Source organism: Pleuronectes platessa, chromosome 12 (genome assembly GCF_947347685.1).
Source record: "Pleuronectes platessa chromosome 12, fPlePla1.1, whole genome shotgun sequence".
Taxonomy (NCBI): domain Eukaryota; kingdom Metazoa; phylum Chordata; class Actinopteri; order Pleuronectiformes; family Pleuronectidae; genus Pleuronectes; species Pleuronectes platessa.
Window position 1 is genome coordinate 21,162,018 of NC_070637.1, and position 18,608 is coordinate 21,180,625.

At 42.8% G+C, this 18,608-nt stretch overlaps 2 protein-coding genes across 2 annotated transcripts in view; both read right to left on the reverse strand.

The window, feature by feature from the left end:
• lrpprc (leucine-rich pentatricopeptide repeat containing) overlaps nucleotides 1–6,497 on the reverse strand; it is a 48,178-nt gene extending 41,681 nt beyond the window's left edge. The window contains exons 1-11 of the mRNA XM_053436945.1: nucleotides 6,286–6,497; nucleotides 5,077–5,279; nucleotides 4,364–4,486; nucleotides 4,105–4,226; nucleotides 3,882–3,940; nucleotides 3,708–3,794; nucleotides 3,488–3,614; nucleotides 3,188–3,332; nucleotides 2,907–3,064; nucleotides 2,663–2,768; nucleotides 1,902–2,009 (exon numbers count right to left, since the gene is read on the reverse strand). Of these exons, the coding sequence (XP_053292920.1) occupies nucleotides 1,902–2,009; nucleotides 2,663–2,768; nucleotides 2,907–3,064; nucleotides 3,188–3,332; nucleotides 3,488–3,614; nucleotides 3,708–3,794; nucleotides 3,882–3,940; nucleotides 4,105–4,226; nucleotides 4,364–4,486; nucleotides 5,077–5,279; nucleotides 6,286–6,497 (1,450 nt within the window). The remainder of the gene's footprint in view (nucleotides 1–1,901; nucleotides 2,010–2,662; nucleotides 2,769–2,906; nucleotides 3,065–3,187; nucleotides 3,333–3,487; nucleotides 3,615–3,707; nucleotides 3,795–3,881; nucleotides 3,941–4,104; nucleotides 4,227–4,363; nucleotides 4,487–5,076; nucleotides 5,280–6,285) is intronic.
• Nucleotides 6,498–7,070: 573 nt separating this feature from the next.
• Nucleotides 7,071–9,763, reverse strand: znhit2 (zinc finger, HIT-type containing 2). The gene is made up of 2 exons (XM_053436100.1): nucleotides 9,698–9,763; nucleotides 7,071–8,942 (listed from the first exon to the last, which is right to left on the reverse strand). Exon 2 carries the CDS (start codon nucleotides 8,873–8,875, stop codon nucleotides 7,151–7,153), a length of 1,725 nt encoding a protein of 574 aa, XP_053292075.1. The 5' UTR covers nucleotides 8,876–8,942; nucleotides 9,698–9,763; the 3' UTR covers nucleotides 7,071–7,150.
• Between the last annotated feature and the right edge of the window lie 8,845 nt (nucleotides 9,764–18,608).

Consider the following 18,608-nt stretch of genomic DNA (forward strand, 5'->3'; position numbering starts at 1 on the left):
GGGATAACTAAATGGAATCCATCTAATGTGTTTGTGTGGCTTTGAGACGCAGGATTTAAAGTCTGGGTGTGGGTCTCAGCGTTTATGTGGTTGTGCAAGTTTAAACTCATGTCTCATCGTCTTCTTCGACAGGCACTGAGGCGTCTCACTATTCAAACGGAGAATCTGTCTCAACCGCACAGAGAAGTCAATCTGCAGCGTCGCCACACTCGTCTCACCGGCTTCTCCCCCCCCCTGCCAGCTCAAATGCTGTCAATTAGCTGACAGGAGGAAAATACATCATTTATTAATCTCTCTGAAAAACCCCAAAGAGAGAGTCGGAGCTCGGAATAAATAAAGCACTTAAAAGCCCAGACGCTGCTGAAGACATTTGACAGGGTACATTCGCTAATGAGTTGTGAATTCTGACAAGTCTCCCAAATGCAGACCATCGGCCACTGACACGATTTCTACCACAAGCACGTCACTTACAAAATTTCTCCAAAAAAATAACCATTAGTTTTAGCAGAGATGAAGTGGGAACAAAAGTATTCCCCTTAGCTGACCCTGCTGGGACGTTAAAATGTTCTTAAGTGGCAGAAGAAGAAAATCCACAAAACGCTCTGAAGAAAGTAAAAAGCTCAATGTCAATATCAAAAACAAGTCAGTTTAATTTATTGTTTTAGTAATTTGGCCTGAGTTTAATTTAATACAAGGAGGTTGAAAACCGTCAGGAGCAAATATCGTAACTTCTATCCACAGTCACGTTGCTTACCCAGATTCCCAAGTCTGACAGGAACAGCTAGACACAAACATAGGTGTAGTTTAAAAGGGTTTAACACACGCCAGCTGCATGTTGGGAAATTAATATTGAGGACAGAGCCTTATTGGAAAAGTGAGGGACAGTAGAAGACGTGGATAAAACAAGATTTGGTTAGATAAATAGATTTGAAGTAAGGTACTGGAGCAAAATGACCTCAGACCCCTCAGCCTCCAGCATGTATGTGCTCTCATGTATGTGTGTATGTGGAGAGCCCCCCCCCCCCACCCCCAGTCATCCTAACGAGAAGGCTAAGCTGCCCCCGCCACAGGGCAAAGGTCACCACATCAACCATCCATACATGATGTGCACCACTTTCTTCTTTCACCAGCTTCTGCAAAGTTGGTACACTGGCGGCTTTTTGGGGACATTTACTGATTAAAAATTCCATGGATGACAGTGGTGCATTATTGACAATGAATTTCTTCTGAGTAGAAGAAGTTGCTGTCATCATTTCATTTACAGGTGACAAGTGTTTGCCGATCATGAGGAGACATAGGAAGTATGACTCTCGTGTCGGAGCGTACTTTCTGAAAGTCTGCGTCTTTTTGGTGCAGAGCTCGTGAGTGGCTGACGTTGAGACTTCTTCTAAACTTGGGGATCTATTCCTGGATCTCTCCAGAGAGACGCGGATGTGTGTTTGTAATTTCGGAGTGAGTGTGTATGTACGTGTTTGTTTCATCTCTTCCGGCCTCAACTTTCTCACTCGGGGATCAGGCTTCTTTGCCCTCGACTGCCCCGGCTCAGTGAAATCTGTCCCAGCTGGACCACTCTGTGAGACATTAATATTTGAGGGAAACTCTCCTTTAAAAGCCCTTTCTGATACCGAGGACAGAGGAAGTCATGAACCCCTCTGCACGGGAAAAACAACACCCGTTCAAAAACAGCTAATATCATATATCCCCCCCCCCCTAAAAAAAAAATAAACTCTACGTATCAGTCTGGATGCAGGGAAGATTAAGAACAACAGACTCGTCTCATATGCTGGTACGACTCCCAGACATTCAGTGGCATGTTCAGGTTTAAACAATCTCAGCATTAAAGCTAAACAATCATGTACAAAAATGCAAGATTAAGTCTGTGTTTGTGTGTGTTTCTGTACCAGCTGTGTTGTTGTCCTTCAAAAACCCGCTGAGGAGAGGGCAGAAGTAGTGTGGCCTTATGGGTAAGCCTTGCTCCTTCAATATCTTCATCAGCTCAAAACTCAAACCTGGAAAAAAAACAAAAAGCAAAACACTGATTTAATATAATTTGCATCTAAACATCTGTCAAGAGGTTAATACATTAATGTTGCACTCAAAATACAGTATATCCAATGTGGGGGCTGTGTGATGTGACAAAGACCTCATATCCCAATAAAGGGGATTTCATCACCTTTTCTTAACTATGTAAATTGAAGTGGGCAAAATCTCCTATGGCTCTTGCAATGACCAAGTTTGGGATTATTTTCAGTCAACTCTACTTTGTGTGGTTCTCATCTGTAGACCCTCTTGACATGATTCTCGAGTAGGGGGTTAAAGAGGGTCAATATCTACTGGCTACTATCTTCTGTTCTGATTTACTGTTCTTTATTTGTGTCTGTTTCAGGCACATTTCCTGTCTATATAAATATTGGAAGAAGGTGCCATCCAAATGACAAAAAAAATGGATGGCAGTGATGAAACTGCAGCAGAGAATCTTGAGAAGAACAAGTTTTTCTTACATCAAATGATATATAATTGTTATATCGCACACCCCTGTTAATAAATAGCTATTGGTATTGCTGTGTGTACAGAAATATAGCATAAACACTAAACTTTATAAAAAGACAAAATGTCTCTCTCCAACACAAGTGATGAAAGTAAATTGAAGCATGTGCCGTACCAGTCTTCTTGGCCTCCAGAGCACATTGCAGAGAGAAGGTGAGAGGGTCAGAGTGACGCTTTGTCTTCTGGAGCTCTTCACAGTAACCTGTGAGCTTCTCCAGTGACTGTAGCACACACACAGGGAAATTAAAAAAATTACTTAAACATCTAACTTTATCCTCAACATACATTTCAAGTGTTACAATGAATGCTTCAAGTCAAACGCTGAGTTAGGGTGAAGTGAGAGAACTTTTTGTGTCTACCGTGTTCATGGTGACACAGTGTCTGAGGAAGAAGTTGCCCAGGTTCGGGGAATCGTTGTTGTAATTATCCGGCTCCAGTGAGGAGAAACTCTTCAGGACGTTAAAGGCCGTTTCATCTTGGCCCTGCGTGATCAGGCTCAGACACAGATTCATAGCATCTACAATAAAAACAAAGGGGACATTCTTATCAGCCTCATAACACTTTTTAATACGACTGTTAATACAGCTGATTAGGTTAGATTAAAAAAGTGCTGAAGAAAACATGACGTGTGTGTGTGTACCTGGCACATAACCCCTCTCGTGCCTCATGCGCTCAACCATGTCTGGGATGAGCTGCTGGTGTCCGGACTTGGCCAAAGTGAAGATGATCTGCATGATGTCCCGGTCCATCAGACTGCAGTCGGCACTCTCTGCCTCCTCCATGGTCTGACAAAGACAGACAGGAGTGGGAGGAGGGGTTGAGAAGCAGAGGAATAGAAAAGGGAGGAAAAATAAAACACAGAGAAGAAGTTCATTCATCAGATTCGAACACACACACAGGGACAAAATGTTCATCAGCACTGTTGTGAAAGCACACACACCTTTTTCAGACTTTCCAGGTCTCCCTTTTCGGCGTAGGTGTTAAGCAGTGATAAATAAGTGTCAGGTCCTGGTTCAATTCCCGCTCCGCGCATCACAGGCAGGATGTTCTTAGCACTCTCTAAGTCACTGCACAGCGATAAGAAGATGACAGCTCGTTAAAATCGAATTACTCCAGCACAACACTAATTATGTCCCATTAAATATCAAAGCGACACTCACCCTGCACGAGCATGGCCGGTCACCAGAGAGTTGAAAACCGCCTCAGTGATCGGCAAATCTTTGGTCTTCATGAAACCCAATATGGTGCTGAGGAGGCAGAGAAGACATGGGGAATGAGGAATAGACAGGAATGTAGAAAATATAATATCTTCTGCTTAAAAACACTAAAATCACCTGGCTCCCTCGATATCTCCATTATGGCAATAGGCTGCTATGAGTCTCTGGTAGGTAACCTAAGAATCAAACAGAATGACCAGAATCAACACCTTGGGATTGTATGACCAGACCAACCAGTTAACATCCAGTTTGTCTGGACTCATAATAAATGTGATGCAGACCCCAAAAAGATTTGTATCAGTGGTGCTTGAGAGTTTTTCTTCCACCTTGCAGCACTTACTCTGTTGGGCTGGACATTAGCTGCTTCCATCTTGGCCAGGAAGTCAGTGGGAGAGAACTTGAACTCATTCTGCAGGTAGACCTTCAGCAGGGCGTTGTAGTGACTGACATCAAACTGTGCACCTGGCGAGGAGAAGGCAAAAAATCTGTCAACCTAGTCACAGTCTACTACGATGAGCCAAAGACTTCTACTCTCATAACCATGATTAAACACTTGATGATATGACGATCAGGTTGTAGCCATCGGTGCTGTCACTTACCCAACTCATGCAGCTTCTCCCACACCCGGTGTGCCAGCACGGTGCGTTCCTCCAGAGGCACCTCCGGCAGCAGCGAGCCACAGCTACGCAGCAGCAACAAGGCCTGGTTACCACTGGGATAACCTTTAAACAGACAGGAACAGAGGATGAGGATGGAGAGAGAGAGAAAGACAGGATGTCACACAGCTAGCTAGATAGATAGATAGATTACTTTATTCATCCCCGAAGGGAAATTAAGTCGTCATAGCAGCTGGTACATTTGAATACAATAAAATACAATAGAATAAAATAAAAAATATTGAGGTAGAAAGAATAAAAAACAGAAACATAAGATAAATAGGTAGATAAGGGGCAGTGGCAGATGATGGTAATTGTACTGATGATATGATGGTAATGTTATTGTTAGACAGTATATAAAAAATAGTACAGTATATATAGTATATAATATAATACAATATATATTTATATATGATAGTAATTATACCAATATAATAGCAGTATATAGTAATAATGGCAGCAACAGTATATATAATAATAGTGGGATAATCAGCATAGTTTGGTTTGGTTTGTTTGTTTGTTTGTTTGTTTCTCACAATAATCTAATGTCCAAAGGCACCTACTGAGCTGGGTTATCAGTAGATTGATGAATAATAATGGTCTACCCCTTCATCTGACTTCCATGTGTCCACCTGTCTGTTGTTCGGCCTGCCTACCTGCCCTGCAGATGTCATGGAAGATGCGGAGCAGCAGCGTCTTGGTGATGCGGCCGGTCCTCCTCACCGAGCTGTCGAGCTTGGCCAGAGCCCAGTCGAACTGCTGCGCCTGCTTGGACCGCACCGAGACACTGGCCTCGTCCTTCTTGTCCGGAGCCACGGCATAGCCACGCAGCCCCCCCGCCGAATACGGCCACACGTGACTGCAGAGGGGGATTCACAGAGTGAGACAGTGAAGGAGGGAGTTTTAGAGCAGAGAGGGATGTAGGTGTGTGAGGGGGAGGGGGAGGAGAACAGATTGAGCAGTTTATTAGGTACAAGAAGATCAACCTAATGCAGCCAAATAAAACAGCCCTGCAATAACTTCTGTCTTCATAGAATGTTGAAATGTTTAGTTTGTGTTCAAGGTGCTGATGCAACTTGATTTTTGTCATCACAGCCGACGAGTTGTAACTACAAACACTGAAGTTTTGTCAGCTTCCACACAAACTGAGTATTATGGCTTCATGTAGTAAGGATTTATTGTGACCTTGGTGTATAAGGATGCATTCATTTCAGCTGGATTTGACTGGTAACCCACTAGGCGTAGATACACATGGATGCACAGTAGCTTCACCATTTGAAATGCTGCTTCAGGTTTTAGTCAGGAGCTGTGACCTTGAGTTTAAAATGCTCCTAGAGAGAAAACCACACCAGGACTCAAACCTCTTCATCTTCAAGACGCCTGCAATCCTCTACTGACGCTTACTGATTTAAATCTGACCATTAGATTTGATAGGAACATCCTCTGTAGCTGCAGCCTGACAGAATGAATGGCTTCACTTCACTGATGAGCCTCATGCTAAGAGTTAGCATCTTATTTAAACCAAGGGTCGGTACATAGACATGAGAGGCTGCCCACAGCTACACCAATAAACAAGTTCATGAACATGGTGTAAGATATGAAGTTTAGACAACGAGTGGACACACACATACATAACCTCTGATCAGCAGCTTACGTAAAGGATGAGGCCATGTTTATCTCAAGCTGAAGCTAGGCACTGCTAGTAGGAAACTAGGAGTCTAACATGATGCTACACGTGTCAGAGCAGTGCGTGTGATTCTACAGCTTCTATCACTGTGAACATGAGTGAAGCTGGACTGTCATTGAGCCTCAATGACAGTCCAGCTTCACATGTGGCTAGCTGCAGCTAGCAGGCTGCGTAATACCTGATGGAGACGCTGTCCGACCCGGGGCGGCTGAGACGGGAACACGCCGCGGTTCTGTTGCCGCAGAGAGCCCCGCTGTACAGGCGGCCGAGCGGCGGCCCGGTTCGGTTTGTCCCCGCGACGTGGAGCAAGCCCGAAGGCGAGAGTCTGAGTAGCCGGGCTGATCTCAAGAGGGCAGCCATGTTTTCCTGTAGCAGCGTGTGGAAGGGCATCCGCACCACGTGATAGGTCAATACAAGTAGCGCGAGAACAGCGGATGAGCGCGTGAGGCTTCCTCTCATCCTTCCTGGAGGTTTGTTGTGTGTTTTTATTTATTTATTATCAGCAAGAGATAAGTTGAAGATACTTTAAACAGTTCCTGGATCTGCACCGAAATTGTGATCTTACAAAAAATATACTGTATTTAATTCCATTTAATAATATATAAAATTGAGTTTATCCCGAAGGACAGTTATTGTGCCAGGTTACGGTAACACAAAGTAAAAAGAATGAAACATGAATATATAGTCTAAAGATTATTAGAAAATAAAAGTATAGAGTATTTTATTTGATAATAAAAATGTAGTGTATACAGATTATTAACAATTTTTTCAGGGAATTTGTTTTGTTTGTTAAACCATTAAAATCCATCATTTGTTTTTATAGTGGTGGGGTCATTTTCACTTTTTTAGACAGGTCGAAATAAGGAGTGTTGAGGACACGCAGCAAAGGTTCAGATCCAAACAGAACCTGCTGCTACATATATACAATTATATGTATCTATTAAGAACAGACCAGACATGATGTTTAAGAGGTTGAATTTCACAGTGAGAATTTAATTAATTTCATACATTTTCATTACAATACAAACAACATTTTCAACAAATTAGCTCAGTTCTTTAATCAACTCTCTATTTCCTCTCTTCTTCGCTTTCTTCAAGTTCTCCTCAACTACAGCCTTTGATTTCTCCAGGCTGCTCCTTGCGCTCTCTCTCTTACTGTGTTCATTCCATGACTCGACAGCCAGTCTCTGAATCTGGGGTGCATTGTCCAACACCCAGGCTTGGAAGAATTCACACTTCTTGCTTGCCAAGAAGTACTTCTGCCTCCTTGTTCCTTCCTCTCCCTCTTTAGAGAGGGCAGTTCTGGCCTTGGAGAGAACTGCGCGAAGCTGACTCAAAGCTGCCAGACAGTATCCTGTAGCATCTCTTCTGTCTCTGCCAGTCATGATGTGAGCCACAGCTTCCACCGCCCTGGTCGGAGCCAGTGGATCCTCCTTGTCCAGGTACCCTCCACCCAGAATTAGAGTTTCTCCGCATCCTAAGGCCTCTTGGAGAGAGTTGAACACCCTGTTAGAGTTCAGAGCCTCAGACAGAGTCAGGATCATGTCACAAAACTCAAACATCAGTGAATCAGTGTCACCGTTTAGGAAGCTCAGACTGAAAGTGTAGCCATAAAGTGCATTGGCCAAACCATAGCATACCAGGGGAGATGGATTCGCACATAAAGAGCTCAACTTGGGAATCTTTGCAGAAACTGGAGGCACAGTGGGAACTGCTGAACTTCCCTTGTTCGTGCTTGTATTCGTCCCTTTAATCTTTTTCAACTTTGTAGCTTTTTTGCCCTGTTTGTGAGCCGCTTCATGTGACTCCTTGACTTTATTACAAACATCCTGTTCCTCCGCAGTTGCAGAATTTTCGCTTTCCGATTTGCTCACTTCCTCCACCAGTGCCCTCCCAGCTCCGTCATGCTCCTCCCACCATGGTCTCCACAGGGGAACGAGCTTGCTAAGAGCTCCAGACTTCATCATGTCCATGAACATGTCTTTCTCTTTGCCGTTGAGAATTTCCCACAACTCCTCTTCTGAGAGTTTGTCCAAGTCCATCCCAGAGAGTCGTTCCGCCAGGTCCAGCTCCCCTCCTGCACTTTCAGCATCCTCATCTAAGTCTTCAGGCAGCAGCTCTCCATCTCCAATCTCTGAAAGTTTTCTCAAGATAGCCTCAATCTCGGTGGCACTCCCCTCTCCAGACTGCTGGAGCTCGGCTAACCTGGACAAGAGCTCCACAACCTGCACTTTCTCCGCTGCCGCTTCTTCCCCTTCATCAACGTCATCTGACACGATACCTGCTTCTTTTAACAAACCTTCCATCCCCCCATCGGTTCTTTCTGCCTTTTGTCTGAGGCCCACAAGAATCTCCTGCATTTTCTTTCTCTGCTCGCCTTCTGTTTTCCCCATATCCTTCAGTTCCTTGAGAACAGACTCCTTGTAAAATGCTTCAGAGCAGAAGGAGTGATCTGGGCTCTGGTAGCAAGCCAAGCCACAATAACGCAGGTTACACCGAGGACAGGTGTAGCAGGAGGGTTTACATTTACACATCATGCAGATAGCATTCATCCCAGCGTAACTCCCATCCTCTGTAGACTCCTCTCCCTCTGCCTTGGCCGGAACGAGAAACTCCTCTGGTCCAGAGTCAGCTCCTCTGGCCGGGAGCAGAATCCCATCTCTGGCCACTCCCTCGGGCTCTGCATCAGTCCAGTCCTCCTTCGGGCCGATGTCCGTCAGGAGACTCCTCACAGAAGGAGGAAGTCTCCGTCTTATTATTGGATTCATTGGTGGTTGAATTGGGGCCAAAGAAGGATGGTGGAGCAAAGGAAGAGAACAGTCTGAAGCAGGTCACCTAAGAGGCAAACAAATAATAAGTTATTATATATTAAACCTCATGATATTGATATTTAAAGATAACACTGAAGTCAGCTTCTGATTTGGTGTTTCAGGGGGAAATGGCAACACAGAGGACCAGATTCTCCATTTATTAAAATGGTATTGACAGTTTTTATGCAATTTGAAACTTACGATCAGAATTTTGAAACCTTTCTTTTATTCATGGAAGTATGTTGACTTATTGTTTAAAAACACGTTTCATCCTGATTACATTGGAGCAGGTCTAGATAAAAAAAAACACTTGCACTCGTCAAACTTAGATGAATCTAAAGGAAGTTTTTAACACAGTTTGAGATCTGTAAAACCTTTATTTTCTAAAGTGTAGAAGCAGGAAATGAAGGTGTAGAAGAAACACAGATCTACAACCTGCATTACATTAACGAGGAGAGTGAAATGTCAACTTTAAATACTTTTTCACTATACTAATCTTCACCTTTATTTTGAACTTAAGACTTTGTGTCTATCTGTTCTGTATTTTATTCTACTTTATATTGTTCTGTAATCTTGCTGGCACAAGAATAATTAAGGATTAATAAAGTCATATTTTATCAGGTTGAGATGCTAACGTTAGCAAAACACAACGCGTTAAAGTAAACATTTAGGACGATTTAAAAAACAAATTAAGGTTTAAAACGCAACGTTCAATGTGGTCGATACAACCACGTGACTTCGTTGAAACTGTAAAATCTGAAACTAATGAGAAAAACTCACTTCGTCAACAGCAGCAACGTCTCATGTCCGCAGTCCCAAACAAGGTCGCCTGTTGATGACGTAACACTGACTTCTTCTTCTTCTGTGAGGTTTTCCTGCAGCTCACATCCACGTTCTCACATTACTGCCACCCTCAGGTTTTATTTGTCCTCTTGAGTTTCATTCATTTTAAAACCGTTTTTTTTCCAGTTCAGACTAAAACCTACATGAAAATAACCTTTAGGTTAAAATGTACTTTTTTTTCCTATAACATGTTTCGTCATATCCTCTAATATGGATTTAATCAATTTCTTTTTTTTGAGTGATTCCTCTGCACATGTGTACGTGAATGAGGGATGTTTCCATTGCCATAGAATCATTACAATAATATAATATTTTGCAATCATGCATGTGACAACTGATTTATTTAATATTCCCTGGCAATAAGACACGGCTACCTGCATGCAAATGTGTAACAGTAATATTTATATAAACTTGTTCATACTCAAATTGTCTTACATCTTGTAAAATTGTTAAGTTTGATAAAGGTACGTCAAGTGAAATTAATACAACTCACTTTTCCCCCTTCACATTTCCTTACAGGTTCATTGGTCATTTCTTAAATGTTTGTTTCTGTTATTTCATCAATTGATTTGTCTGGAAACCTGAAACAGCTTAAAGCTTCACTGGACAATAAACTGAAAATGTTCTCAGTGTGACCAGCTGATCAGCCGATTTAACAAACTGTCATATTTTTACAAGGCCCGACCGGTGGCTCCTCCCAAACGGCTAAATGGTTTGTTTATTCCAAATAAAGATTCCCAATCAGAGGTTTCCCTAGAAACTTAATAATGAAAAGCTATGCAGGCTCAAGCTTCTTTGTTTTAGAGCAGCAGCCAGTCAGATTGGAATGACTCATCACAAGCATTTATGCATGTGACTACATTACTGTCCCTCCATCTAACTCTCTGTCAGTCTGTGTGTGCAACATGCACGTCTGTCCACTTGTGTGTCTTCCTGGCTGTGCTGTGTCTACATCTCCCATGGGGCTGTTTGCCATGAGGTGATTGTCTCCTGCAGGGGGTCAAGCATGGTAAAGGTCATGCAGGTGGGGAGTTGTCAGATGGCCGTCCACCCCTCACTGGGCCGAGGGGCTCCCGTGCCGCCTGTCGGAGCCTGTGGGGAAAGGGGGGCGGGGGGGGTCCAAGGTCGGCGTGTGCCATGCTGTCTTGGCCCCGCCCCTGGCTGCCGTGCCAGCAGTCCTGGGTGGGCTGCTGCCTCCTCGTGTCACTTTTATTTCTCCCTGGCATGTCCTGTGACACGTCAGTAGCCCCAACACTAAATCCACCAGCTACTGACTGTTGGACTGATGACGGGTCCTAACACAGGATCTCATCCAGGTTAGGAAGCCTTGAAAAAGCTTTTGGTCCCCTTGGCACCAGTCGAGGTACAGGTTTGGCATTTGGCAAAGACACACACGCACATGCACATGCACACATGTCTGGACTTCTATCTTAGTGAAGACACTCATCGACATAATACATTCCCTAGCCCCTTATGCCTAACCCTTACCCTAACCCTCAAACAGCCCTTTAAAAATGTGAGGACCGGTCAAAATGTCCACACTTTCCAAAAAATGTCCTCACTCTGAAGGGTCTATGCTTAAAATGGTCCTCACAAAGATACATACGTACAGGAACACACACACACACACACAGACATTCTGCCGTCTGCCACCAGCTGATAGGTGAACCGGCTCTGCCTTTTGGGCATGTCCAAACCTGGCATGTCTGGAGCTGTAGGGTGTAGCGTGTAGTGTGTAGTGTGTGTGTGTGTGTGTGTGTGTGTGTGTGTGTGCGTGTCCACAGTAAGAGAGAGTAGACCTATGTTGATGTAGACTGTTCTGTCACCTGTCAGCTCAAAAGAATCTGGCATTATAGGCCCCAAAAGGGAGACTGAGCGTGTGTGTGTGTGTGTGTGTGAGTGTGTGTGTGTGTGTGTGTGAGTGTGTGTGTGTGTGTGTGTGTGTGTGTGTGTGTGTGTGTGTAATAATAATAATGCGATTATTAGAATGACTATGAAGCCAAGTTGGTCAGTACAGAATGAAATAAGGATTGTGGGTTGAGGACCAGCGTCTGTGAGTGAGTCAGTGTTAGTGACTGTGTGTTGTGTTGGACGGTGAAACACACAAAGCTCTTAACTTCAACCTGACATAGCAACAACGTCTTCCTTCTTCCTCGACTTCCCCTCCGACCTCCCATCTTTTCCCCCCATATACCTTTTTTATGAATGAACCCAAGAATATAGGCTCATCTCCTCCAACATGAAAGCATCAATGTACTGCTTCAATAATTCATCTCCAGGATCTATTATTTAATTTTTATATTCACCTCCTCACAGGAAGGCTTTGCCTCTCCCACATAAACCTCCTCTTCCTCTTCCTCCTCCTCCTCCCTTTTCCTTCCCCCAGTCTTCCTTTAATTGACAACCTTTGCCAGGTCACTCAATTCATATAAACAAATCCCTGTTTCCTGTGCTGCTCCTTGATCCGCCTCGACAAGTAGCCTCTCCCTCTGAGTGTGTTCATGTGTGTGTGTGTGTGCCGGGTGCAGTGCAGCGTGTGATGTGCTAAAACACAGGTAGATGGAGCGCTACCCTCTCAGTGACCTAAAGCGGCTGTTGACAGCAGTGACAGTGGAAACGAGCAGAGAGACAGAAAAAGAAAACCTGGCAGCGCTCTACAAGTCAACTTTCTCTCTCTGTCTCTCAGTTTCTGGACAGAAGTACAAGGTGCCATGTGTCACGGCAGCCGACACCAGTATTTACTGATATTCATGTGATTTTTCACATCACTGATTTCATGATCTGTTATTTTCGCAAACCCAGACTTTAGACTTTTTCGAGTACTTACTCTCACACTTCTCTTTTTCACTCTCCCAATGTTAAAGTAAGTGTTAGTCTAATAAAATAAACACTCCACACAGCTGTTTATGCTGTTTTTATGATGAAATTTGATTTATAACTTATATATTCAAGATGTTATTATCAGATTTCTGATTTTCGAGCATCTGTTTGTGTGTAATTCATAATGTTATCACTATCGAACTGGGACACACTTCAAGAATAATCTTTTTTATTCTTGCCAAATAAAGATTAAACTAAATATATCTTATTCATAACACCATTTTACACATACAGAAACAGAATAAAAATGGACATTATAGATTTTAATTTTAATTTACATGTTAAGAATAAATAAAATATGAAACAATTGCAGATGTTTTGCTATAGCAGATTGTAGAACAAGAACCATTGACAAAAAGTGCTTTCAGATGGAACAAAAAGTAAAGACTTTAAAACCCCCTTAACATGCAGTGACCGGTCATCACAAGATAATCTGTGAAACATTGTTAAAATCCATAGAAGTTTATTTTGAATCACGTTTTTAAAGATATCAAACACATTAGGCTGAATTTAGGGGATTTTCTGAATAGAGAATATGACTCAAGACATTTGAGAATATCCATATGTGCAGACATGAGAAACTGATGCAGTGTAGCCATATACTTTAACTGTAATGAGGTGGGTGGAACAATTTAATGGTTAAACATGATCTAAATATCAGCATACATCTGTCTAACTTGTGTTTGTTTCTGTTTGTGTCTCCTCATGACTTGAGGAGAAGCTTCAGAGAGACTTCCCTGTTTTCTCTGTCTGCTCCCCTTCTCCTTCGCCTTCTCCATCACACCATTCCCGCAGGAGCGAACCTGAGCCTGAGTGTGTGTCGGTGTATCACCCACCTCCATCTGTCTAACCTCCGGCCCCGCCTCCCTGCCTCCCCACGAGAGGGAGCAGCGGATCAAGAAGAGGGGAGGCCTGGAAGAAGGAGTGAGGGAGCGAAGAGAGAAGTGTGTGTGTGTGTCCCAGAGGATTGGTCTCTGTCTGTCTAAATCAGGAAGTGAGAATGTGACGGCAGGGGAGACAGAGCAGAGACATCCTTTAAGTGTGTGTGTGTGTGTGTCTGTGTGTGTGTGTAGACCTTGTTGAGCTGAGGTGTCATATGTGAAGATCACAGCTTCACGCTGGTGGCAACCAGGGATGACGCTCTAAATCACTGAAATGCCAGAGACAACTGTGCTGTGATATGTTGTGTGTGCATGTGTTTGTGTGATCGTGTGCATGGATGTGTGTGTGTGTGTGTGTGTGTGAGCGTGTGTGAGTGTGTCTTGTGGGACATTCAGTGGAGATTTATACATTTTAGAGTCTTAAAGCGAAAATGTTATCAAGTATGTCACCTTGGATAAAAAGAGAGTGACATTGTACCCACCAGCCGCTGATGTACACACTCGCACACACTCACACACACACAAACACACACACACACACACACACACACACACACACACACTCTCTCTCTCTCTTTCAGCTGAGCTCAAACACCCCTTCATTGACACAAGCTCCCACGAAAGTTGAAAAATTGATTTGGATTTTATTTAACGCCAATAATTTTCACCCATCATCTATACCAGTTATCGTTTGAGGATTGTGGTTGGTGGGGGGGGAACCAATCCCAGGTGACATTGGGTGAGTGGGGGTGCATGTCACCAGTGTATCACAGGGACAACACACAGAGACGACAAACCCTTTCACACCTACAGAGTCTCCAATGGAAACAACCTGCATGTGTTGGGACTGTAGGAGGAGGTCAGGGGCCGAACCAGCACAAGAACATCTAAACTGGTCCTGGTCGGCCGACAGATTCAAACCCAGTAGCTGCTTTCACCAGTTGTGTTGGAGGCCGACTCTTTGCTTTCTATTAAAATCATAATCTATTTAATCTCTTTATCCACCAGTGTTAATCCAGAAAAAAGTTCTATACATAAGAGAAAGTGATGTAAATAAATAAAGTGAATTATAATTATTGATCATTACTGCTTTTCAACCACGCATCAGTTTGAATTAACTTTGACTCGTTTCACATAATCGTTAAAACACATATTTGATGGTATTTATGTATAATTCTTTAACGAGGTCCAAGTCTCCTACAGCATTCACATCCATACATACAAACACACCTAACAACATTACACACACACACACACACACACGCTCTCTCTCTCTCTGAGGATGAATAATTACACAGACACACAGGGCTGTCTCTCTGTTTCCCCTCACATGTGAAGCTACATGAATGTAGGCCAACTCACTGTCGGCTTCGCTTCCCTCTCAGCGCAGTCAAAACAACACACTATCCATTGTCTCCTCCTGTTTATCAACCTCCATCCATCTCTTGTTACCTTCTCTCCGTTTTTGACTCTCTCCTCCTCGAGGTGTGAGTCATACAAGGATTTGTCGAGCGGATCAACAAAACAACTGCTCCTGTGATCGGGCAGCACACCATCTCACACGGTGACGCTGACACAGTCACATCCACATCATTATATTGGTATGAGCAGGGAGAACCCTTCATGCTCCAACACCTACGTGCCATCTCCCCGTGCCTGATGTGGGTTCGAACTCATTTGCTGCGTGTGTGTGTGTGTGTGGATGTGATTTGCTCTGTCTTGACAGATCACGCATGGCACATGTAATAATAATAATAATATGTTTATCTAAATAGTGTTCCACACACTGCAGCATGCGAGGCAGACCAGGCCAGAACGAGGAAGTTAGGGTTAAATCTGTACTCAAATAGAAATGTGCACTATATTAATCATCACTTTTCATCTCTACAGTATTCACATAAACAACTAGGGATTCAGATTTCACCCAGGGAAGTTCAGAGGCAACAAAGCTATGAGTGAACCAAAATGGACCAACTCATAATTTTAAGGACCCTTTCTTCTTTCAGATGCTTTTCCTTGAATGTTATGTTTTCACCTGATTCTGAACCAGCAGGATTTCGCTCCAAGTACAAAACAGACTTCCAGGAAACAGACACGACCTGGGACCAAAAACAATACATTTTGACGTGGGACCGAACAAAGGGGCAAATACATTTTTTTTTTTTTTTTTGGTTATTTGCCTTTATATTGGAAGAAATGCAGTTTTTGGACATTTTCAACAGGGAAGTATAATTGAATATATTGGAAAAAAAAAAAAAATGATATCCAAGAGTGTGTGAAAGTTTGTGCAGCCGATTTTAAAGGGGCCTTGGCAGATGTTCAAGTTCATTGTCTATTTGAACCAAAACACCTGCCAAATGAATAAATGTATTTTATTGGGAAGCTCCTCTGAGTTATGTGCTGTGTAACAATAGTTACATATGAAAAAAGTAAAATAATGATGCACATAAATATTAGAGCCATATTTCATGGCCTCATGATATCTTTATTGTTTTTGGCCCAACGTGACTTATTAATGTGTCATTACAAATAACAGTGAAATACAAGCAAAATATCATAGTAGTTCAGAACATGATTGGACATCAGGAAGAAATAGTTGCACAGGACGGATCCCACACACTGAACAAAGGATACTTGCATGTTGCACGTGCATGTTTACCTGAGGCAAGACAAGGCGACACAACAGAGGAACTCTCTCAAATATTAAGAAGGGACAGGGGAGCACTTGGCATTTTGGGGCGTTCACATAATCACACACTCTCACTGTGTTAGCGTTAGCCGGTAAAGGTTGTGTGTTAGTGTGTTTGACAGCGCTCCGACCCTGGCTGTGATGTTGACATTAGTGGACCAGGACACATCACCTCTGCTTTGGGAAAAGGCCTACGGTGAGGCTGCCCTCTCACAGCAAGGGGCTGCGTGTGTGTGTGTGTGTGTCTGTGTGTGTATGTGTGTGTGTAAAAATCAATCCTACAAAAGGAAATGAGAACCATATTCTAAAGGTGACCGTGCTTTTGACATGAGGGCCCCTCGGACCTACCTGAGGAGACGAGGCTCGCAGAGTCTGTGAATTATTTTAAATCTCTTGTTAAAACCCTTCTTTATAGTTCTTATAGTTTTACTTGTTCATTTATTCTAATTGTCATATTACTGCTTTTATGTATTCAAGTTTTCATGTGACACATCTCTGTATTTATTCATTTAATTGAACACTAACTTGTTTCCTTCCACGGAAACGTGGTTGTCTGGCCTCCTTGTCAAACCCTGCTGATTGTTATTTCTTTTATATTTACTTTACTTGCTCTGCTGTCATAGCACTTTCTAAACAATGTTTTTTAAAAGTGCTATATAAATAAAGTTTATCATTATTATTAAATTCATTTATTTTGTTTCAAGCAGTTCTAGAACAGTTTCTGTGAAAATGTATATTATATGAGAAAGACACATTCATGTGAATGCAGCGGCTCATATTCACGACAGTTCTCAGGCGGGTCATGTCCTGAAAGCATCTTTTAACAGAGTTTCTTTTGAATCTTGTTGAAAATGTTATGGAAATTTTATTTTCTCAGTTTTCAACACAAAAGTAGAAAAAACAAACACCACATCTCTGGTGCTTTCCATGTTTTAATCTCCTCTTTCAGCCTCACATTTCCCCTCCTCGCAGTAGTGTTTTTATTTCCCCACATTGTGCGAGCCTGTTGTTGACTTCGCTTTTCCGTCCACCCAGAAATCAAATCTGCAAATCCGAGTTTTTATATTCGACAAATTGTCACTGTGCCAGCTCTGGAGGACTGAGTGAATGGAGGGGCCCAGCGAGACGTAAACAAACAAGCAAGTGGATGAATCAGCCAATGTGGACGTCAACAACACGGCAGTCATCATCAGAGGAGACACAGGGCCCCTCGACCGTGTCACGCAGGAAACCATTCCTGTGGGTCAACATTCTAATACAGAGCCAATTAACGGGAAATAGAATTCACTCACCTGAAATCTTACTAACACGTATTGTGTGTGTTTGTGTGTGTGTGCGTGTGTGTGTGTGTGTTCTTCACACATCTGTGAAGTCCAGATTTCTCCTTTGATTTATGAGGGTGTGGAATGTCAGGCCCGTCTCCTCGCATTAGGGCCCAGCGAGGAGGACACTGCCTGCCATCGCGCTCCGATGAAGGCGCCTCCACAATGGATACAGAACTCCCACCATCCTGCAGCCGCCACCCCCAACACCCCCGAGTCCTTGGCACTTATCAGTCAGAGGGTCTGTGTTTCGTCGGGGGGGGGGGGGGGGGGGGGGGGGGGGGGGATTCAGCGGTGGGATCAAATATGAAAAACTGGCCGGGGCGCGGGGGGGGGAGAGGATGAAGGCCGAAAAACAACTCAACAGATTATCACAAAACTTGGTGGAAGGATGAAGTAAGTGGGTCAGAGAAGAATCTGGATCAGCTGAGAAATCCAGGAATATTTGTTTCACTTTCTTTAACATTGTGAGATACAGTTAGACATTTTTTTTATTTTTTTTACATTTTGGTGAGTTTATCAAGACTTAATACAGATTATTATTATGAAAAAGAATCTGACATGTGTAGCGTACTCTATGAATGAGAGAAATCTGGTGTGGATCCAGATAATGATCCAGATTTTGTATATCAAAACAAATATTTTTATATTTTATTCAGTTCCTGTACGGTAACAAATCTTCTCTTCAACTAGAGAATAACTTACTTGCATGTGAGCAGTTTGCAGAACATTGCTCTGGACATGGTGAATTTATCTAATCTCATTAATCATTAAATATCATTTTGTGAGCTTCTTTGAATGATATCAAATGAATTGTTAAGTTTCGGAGCTGATAGAGGGATGTGAGGGGGCTGTGTTGGCCTGCAGCTGTTTTTAATTTTTAATTGTATTGAATTATTTGCTTTGTTAATTAATGTATTTTGAAAGAGCAGCAGATTGTATGAGATTATTCTTCTTTCCGCTCCTTTTTCATTCAAGATTTGAGATTTTGTGTTTGCACTTAAACTGTTTTGTTTGTTCGCTGAATAAAATAAACGTACAAATAAAAATAAAAATCTCCATATGCAACATGGTTA

Bases quoted from the DNA above. Each gene is read 5' to 3' on its own strand.
- znhit2 (XM_053436100.1), bottom strand. From the start codon at position 8,875: ATGAATCCAATAATAAGACGGAGACTTCCTCCTTCTGTGAGGAGTCTC.